The sequence below is a fragment of the Tarenaya hassleriana genome, unplaced genomic scaffold, assembly GCF_000463585.1.
Source record: "Tarenaya hassleriana unplaced genomic scaffold, ASM46358v1 Cleome23, whole genome shotgun sequence".
Taxonomy (NCBI): domain Eukaryota; kingdom Viridiplantae; phylum Streptophyta; class Magnoliopsida; order Brassicales; family Cleomaceae; genus Tarenaya; species Tarenaya hassleriana.
The window spans coordinates 1,338,590-1,346,305 of NW_010965625.1; the positions used below are offsets into that span (position 1 = coordinate 1,338,590).

The window sequence follows — 7,716 nt, forward strand, 5'->3', positions numbered from 1 at the left end:
TATCTTTTTTAACATGATAGTTTAATTTTTAAATAGAAAAGATGAAAAAAAATTATTTTAGTGGGTCCTAGATATATGAAACAAAATGTAATAGAGATATAACTCCTACAAGAAAGGAATATTAATTCTCCCATGTTTTATTCAACGCAAGTAATAGTGGTCCCAATCCTGATTTCGGATTGTTAATGATCTCTTTGGTTGTCATGATACTACCGAGTGATCCGGATCAACGATAACGAAAGAAATAAAGAAAGAAAAAGATAGGCTCTAATACCGATGATAGTGGTCTCTTGGGGTGGCCATTTTGGGGTTCGGTTCGGTTTTTGGTTCGGTTATTTCGGTTATAAAAAAATCATACCCAAACGGTTATATAGATTTAATCGGTTCGGTTCAATTCGATTTCAGTTCGGTTCGGTTCGATTTTTGTATAATAAATTATAACCAAACGGTTATATTTTTCGGTTTATTCGGTTCAGTTTTAGATCAGTTCGGTTCGGTTATGATATATATTGAAAAAAAAGATTATTAATCCTGCATAAACTTCAAAATATCTATCCAAATAAATCCACAAAATGATTAATCCTCCAATAAAATTATAAAAAATATCTAAAAACTTCAATAATTAGGATAAAAGTTAAAAACATTAAATTTTATTGTTTGTTGGATGAAATATATAAGGTTAAAACTGAAGGTATAAAAAAATAATACTAATAATAATGAGGATAAAATTTAAAATATAAAAAAAAATTCAATAACCGTTTGGTTAACCGCGGTTATTAAGTTATTAACCGAACCGAACCTGAACGGTTATTCAACTTCCTCAACCGTTCGGTTACTAAGCAAATAACTTAACCGAACCGAACTCGGTTCAATTATTTAGTTAAAAACCGAAATGACCACCCCTAGTACGAATGTCATGCAATTTGTTTCTACTCGTATCCCTTCATCGTTGTTTCATCCCACTTTTTTTTTTCAACTCAAGTTTCTTTGTGTTTCTTTGAATGAATAGATTAGTACTGTAAAATGTAAAATGTCGAGATGTCTTAGTAAGGATATAAACAAGGGAAAGGAAGACTAATTCTCTCGTATTTTATTCAATGCAAATAACCGCTAAGCGGCCGGTCCGCATGACTAAACAAGTTATTAAGTTTAATGAAATTTAAGAGAGAACATGTATAAATAGATGACATTTTTAAAAAATTCCCAAATAATACTTTTATTTGAAATTTTAATTGTTTTCGAATATAATCGGATTCTATTATAATAATATTGGTGTTAAAAGTTTTTAAAAAATTTAGCATTTATAAGTTTTACGGTTAGAGAGCTTGAGGCAGCGCTGTGCAGAGGAGCGGAGGGTGAAGGAGAGAAGGAAGAAGGTGACTTCTCCACAACTTGGGGAGATGTGACCAGGATGTCAAATCTCTGTCCGGCTTGACAGTGACCAGGAGCTCCGCAGACGTAGTAGTAACGACCAGGACGTGTGAGGTTAACCACGTCATAACCGGTTTTGTATCTTGCTGTGGTGGAAGAGAGGTCGCAGAACTCGAAAGCTAAAGGACTCGCAACTTCTGTCACGTCATGGAAATCCTTGTTGTACTCGAAGACGAGAGAGTCACCCACTTGGAAGTGTCTTGACGTGACCCATGTGTAATAGTCGACACCCGGTGCCCATCCCTCGATCTTGTGCGTTGTTCCCACGCATCCTACGAAGAGAGAAACAGTCACGAGCATGAAGAAACTGATGATCGCGGTCTTTGTTATCACCATTTTGATGCGTAGAACGAGAGATCAAAGCCGAAAACTATCGAAAGGGTTGCTGAAAGTGAGAAACTTTGAAGGACCCATGACGGGTTTATATAGATATTCCATTCCTTTTTCTTTTGGGGTTTTTTGTTTGAATAATATCATCGATTAGATTAAATTTCCTTTTTTTTGGGCTCTGTGTTTCCTTCATTTTTATTTTCATTTTTTTCTTCGCATATATTAACACGTATAACTCGATCTATACGCGTCTGATCAGATTTAAAATATAGGATTTCTTTAGCGGCAGTACAAAAATAACGCAAACTTAATCCTTTTACTGTTTTACGGCATCGTGTTTCTTTTTTTTTTAATGGAAAATTCTATAACGCGCAAAGGTAGATGAATATGCACGTGTCTAGAATTAAAACATAGTAAATAGGACTTATAATGAACCAAAAACAATTGAAAAACAAAAATATATCTATTAAGGTTGTTTGTGTAGAAAATCTTGAAAAAATCTCAAAATTGATTTTGTGAGTAAGATAACAACCTTTGAAATAAAAGATAAAGACAATGAAGAACTAACAACTTTAGAGTTAAAAGACAAATAAACAATAAGGTGATGATGAATTTGAATAGATATAGATGTGTGTATCTAAAAGGAGTATGAAGAAGACTGAAAAATACCGAGTTTAAGAGAGAAAAATCGTTTAAAAAAAAAGAGTGCAATTGTTGGTGAAAGTTTCTGTTTTTTATAAATAAGATATAGAAAAAATCGCAAAAAACAATCAACTTTCAATTTTGACAAAAAATAGTGGACTTTATTTTTTGTCAATAAATATTAAACTTTTTAGGAAAAATCTAAAAAAAAACTTTTTGATTGTCGCGCGAAACGACGGCTAACATCATGAAATGTGGCGGACGTGAGAGGCGCTCCTAGTCATGAGATGTGACTAGGGTTTACGGCTGCCTCTATGGTGCGAAGCCATACCTACTTGATTGTCGTGCCATGTAATGGTCAACGTCAAGCGATGTGACGAGCGTGTGAGGCGCTCCTGGTCATGAGATGTGACCAGGGTTCATGGCTAACACTATGGCGTGAAGCCATCGGGAATGAATATGATGATGTTCTGATGTGAAATGAGTATATGTTTAATGTTGAATATTATATTTTATGTTTTATCATTTTAACACAGTTCTCGCTGAGAACAGGTTTATCGGGTTCAACCCGGCTACTCACTAAGCGGTTGTGCTTAGTCCTCGTGGTTTCATCTTTTAGAGAACTCGAAGAGTACATGTAGCATATCTAGACGACGACGAAGACTAGAGAGATGCAGCATCACGTACGGATTTGATTTGTGTTAATTTTTGAAAACGATTTTTTTCTTGTGTTGTATTTTAAGATTGGACGTGTGGTAATTAAAGGTTATATTAAACTATTCCGCTGCGTGTTTATAAAATAAAAATTTTAAATTCCCGTATTTTTGTTTCGTAATATATTATTGTTTATTAGTCCATGTGGCGCATCATGTGACGGGAATCGGGATACGAGTGTCACCAAAATAATTGAGGCTAGGGATTGGAAATCCCAAACCTGCAACAAAGTTCAGACGGACTATCGAGGGCAAGGATAACCCTAGAATTGGAAAGGAAAAGTCAACTCCAGCACCAATCATATGGTGACCACACTGGGAGCACAATGCAAAAGCTTATATCGACGTATTTCGCAGAGACTAGATGGTGCGCGAAAACCAGAAAGACACGTCATTATCTATGCGTGTGACTAGTAGAAAAGAATTCTCCGACCCTTGGCATGAACTCACAATGACAACCGTGTATCGGAAATCAGGAAAGGTAACCTAAGAAATCACTCAAAAAGGGGTGTAAACATAATGTAACAACAATGAACGAGGAGCATTATTGACCGCAATGTAGAAATCATCTACTCCCAAGAAAAACACAGCGTGGTGGTAAAGGTGCTAAGCCCCAGGAAAGGCTCTTAGCAGATTCTGGGATAAGGCATCACCATGATAAAAACATTGTCGAGTTGGATCTAATGATGTAGAATGAACCCAGAATCGAGAAGGACACCGGTTTAAGCAAGCGGATGAACAACGAAAGGACCTCATGATAATCCTTAATGCTCCAAGTGGGGGGACAACAGGGAGAGTTTTGGGTGATAAGGTATACCGTACCACTAAGTACGGAACACTGTAATTGGAGGACCTACCATGTGTGTCGGTTAGCCTCAGACTTAAAACGAATGCATGAATGAAGATTCACCGTCGAGGTTAACATCACACCCAAAACAGAGAAATGTAGCAAAAAGGATATGTCAAGTCGCAGGCTTAGTGAAGAACCAAGAGGAATATAGCTAAGGTTGTAACCAACTGCTGAACCTATCAGCAAGTAGCAACAGAGCTACAAACGCTAAGTGACAAGCTACAACGAATTAGAATTTTTGAGCAGAAAGTGGACTTCGACTGCTGTAGACTCAGTGGTCGTGTTGCAAGCTGCTCCAAGTAGGAAGAATTCAATTGGGTAGTCGTGGATCGACTACAGTACACCCACTCATTTCGTACTAAGATAACAGGATGATTTCGATAAGCGCGATTAGCATAAGGCTATGCTGATGAGTTCATACGATGTCATAAAATTCCTAGTCAAATCATCTCAAATAGAAGTGTTCGGTTGCATCTCGTCTACGATATACGATACAAGGAGTATTGTGGACGAAACTCAGGATGAGAAATACATATCACACCCAAACCGACGGTGAACCAGAACAAACCATCCAAACTTCAGGAGACAAACCGAAGGCGTGTCTTCGAATGGAGAGTTCCATGGGACCTATATTTTACATTGTTGTGCGAGGTCACATGCAACAACAAATAGTATATAAAGGACGGGATGTCCGTATATAAGTATTAAATGGGAAGTCATGCGAGGTTCCACTGTTTTGGATAAAAAGCGGAGAACGTCGAGTGTTCGGATCAGAAAAATCACTTACGAAGCAAACATAAGTGATCCAAAAGATTCGCGATAACTTGAAAACGGCGTAGAATCGACAGAAGTCGTATGCCGATCAGAGAAGACAAGAGTTCAGACCCGATATCGTGGAATAGTCCATGGAGGTGATCCGAAGGATTCGCACTAACCTGAAGATGACACAGGATCGACAGAAGTCTTATGCCAATCAGCGGAGACGTGAGGTCACCTTGGAGGTTAGAGATCTGGCTCTCCCCCGAGTTTAGGCCATGCGGGAGCATGCAAGATTTTGACAAAGCGGGAAGCTGAAACCGTTGTACATCAGACCTTACCGATGATTGAGAAGGTAGGACCAACAGCCTAACATTTTGGACAACCATCGGAGCTAGACAACATCCATGACATGTTCCACGTGTCGATGCTGCGGAGGTACGTAACGGATCCTTCACACGTACTACAACCACAAGATTTGAAGTTCATAGACACTACGCGATTCCTTGACGAGCCTTTGCAAATCGTGGATCAAAAGGCCAAGAAGGTACGAACGAAGGAAGTGCCACTGGTGAAGGTTTCGTGGTGGAGCCAAGGGTTCTTGGACATGATCTGGGAACTCGAGGCGGAGATGCGTAGCAAATTAGCCATATCTCTTTGCTTGAGTGTTGTATGAGTTATATATGACAATTTGTTGTATCAGACTCTACATTTTGTATGGCTATGTGATGATATGAATGTGATGATGATTGGAGCATATGCCACGGATTCCGAATTTGAGGACGAATTCTTTTTAAGGGTGAAGGATTTGTACTACCCTGGTTCCCGAAGAAAAATATTCAATTATTTTTTAGAATAAATAATTAAATAAATGCCGCTAATAATTCGGGAAAGAGGATTGGTCCGGGGCTGACCAGAGTCAGTCAACTGGACCAGATCCGTTCCAAGGGAAAGAACGGGCGGACCTGAGGAAGGAAAATGCGGTCTGGGAGGAGGTCTGGTCCGGAGCTGACCAACTATTGGTCAGCCGGTCCAGGACACTCAGTCGGATCAAACAGGAAGAAACAGATCAAGAAAAGAAATAAAAATGGGAAAACCTCTGTTGGTCAGCCGGACCAAGTCTTAGTCAGCTCTGGACCAACTCAGTCAGCCGGACTTGGACAGGACGGACGGACCAAGAGGAAAATGAGTGTTGTCCAGACTTGGTCAGCCGGACCAAAATCTGGTCAGTCCCGGACCAAGTGACAGATAAACTGTCGGCAGACTTATGGTGCGCGATTTTCTCACACATGGGCGGCCACAACACATCTAATCCGCACCAAACCGACAAAAGGAGACCCCACCTATCTCTTACACTCGTCCAATCACCCCAAAACTCTCTCATCTACCCTAAAGACCCTCTCAAACAGATCAAATCAACCATTTTCGGACTGAAAATGGGCAGAGAAAGAAAAGAGAGGAAAAAGAGAGAGAGGGAGAGAAAGAAGAGAGGAGGAGGAAGAGAGAGCTCGGGAAGACATTGAGGAACAACCCTTGAGTGTCTAGGAGGAGATCTCAAGGCGGAGGAACAGAGAAATATCAACCAAGCTCGACCAAATCAGATTCAAAATGAATCTGATCCAAGAACATGTGAGTGGTTTGGGTTGCATCTGTGTAAACACGTTTTCATCGATGTGATTGTGTTATCTCGACGATTCGTTGATTTATTTTGAAAGAGATATTTCAACGAGAATTTAGAAACAAACGGCGCTCAATTTGGCTGAGAAACGAAGGAGATATGAACAAACGAAAACTGTGGAAAAACTGAAATTTGCAGAATCGCGATATTTCGAGATACAGGCGATTCGAATCATTTTTCATCGTGTATACATGAGAAAGGACATCCCAATGAACATTTAGAAATAAACGATGCATGGTTTGGTTAAGAAACGAGTGAGTTATGAGCAATCGAAGTCACCAAAAACCTGAAAACGCGAACGGACGAACTGCCCAATTCCGGTCCGTCGGACCAGGAACTGGTCAGCTCCAGACCAAGTCCGGGAAAATATTTTTAGTCCGACAAGAGGCTGAGGAAGCCTGGTCCGATCCGGACCAGGCCTGTTTTGGACAAAAAAATGGTCCGATCAACCGATTTCGTGGGGACGGGCTGGATCCGGTCCACTGGACTAAATACCGCTCTGGACCAGACCAACCCTAAGGGGAAAGAGAAGATAAAAATGAACAAACTGAATGAATACGCGTGGTGAGACGTGAGAAATAAACACTGCGAGTGAATCATTGTGTGCTTATTTTTGGGTAGCATTGCATGGCGTGAAACGGTAAAACGGTGTGAGGTCGAATACCGTGATACGCGTGATTGTAGCCAGGGGATGATGATGCATGTTGAATGCTATGGTTGAAGCTCACTCGTGCGATGCGAGGGGAGCGTGATTGTGATTGTGATATAGTCGCATTCGATGCGACGGCCAACGTCATGCGATGTGATGGGTGTGAGAGGCGCTCCTAGTCATGCGATGTGACTATGGTTTATGGCTAACCCTATGGTGCGAAGCCATACGGGATTTGATTGTCGCGTGAAGCGACGACCAACGTCATGAGATGTGACGGGCGTGAGAGGCGCTCCTAGTCATGCCATGTGACTAGGGTTTATGGCTAACCCTATGGTGCGAAGCCATACGGGATTTGATTGTCGCGCGAAGCGACGACCAACGTCATGAGATGTGACGGGCGTGAGAGGCGCTCCTAGTCATGAGATGTGACTAGGGTTTACGGCTGACTCTATGGTGCGAAGCCATACCTACTTGATTGTCGTGCGATGCGACGGTCAACGTCATGCGATGTGACGGCGTGTGAGGCGCTCCTGGTCATGAGATGTGACCAGGGTTCACGGCTAACACTATGGCGTGAAGCCATACGGGAATGAATATGATGATGTTCTGATGTGATATGAGTATATGTTTAATGTTGAATATTATATTTTATGTTTTATCGTTT

The 7,716-nt window shown here is 40.7% G+C and overlaps 1 protein-coding gene across 1 annotated transcript; it reads right to left on the reverse strand.

Annotated features, from left to right (window-relative positions):
* Positions 1-1,275: 1,275 nt before the first annotated feature.
* On the reverse strand, positions 1,276-1,767 carry LOC104815422 (mavicyanin-like). The gene has a single exon (XM_010543802.1). The coding sequence runs from the start codon at positions 1,765-1,767 to the stop codon at positions 1,276-1,278; it is 492 nt and encodes a 163-aa protein (XP_010542104.1).
* Positions 1,768-7,716: the final 5,949 nt, after the last annotated feature.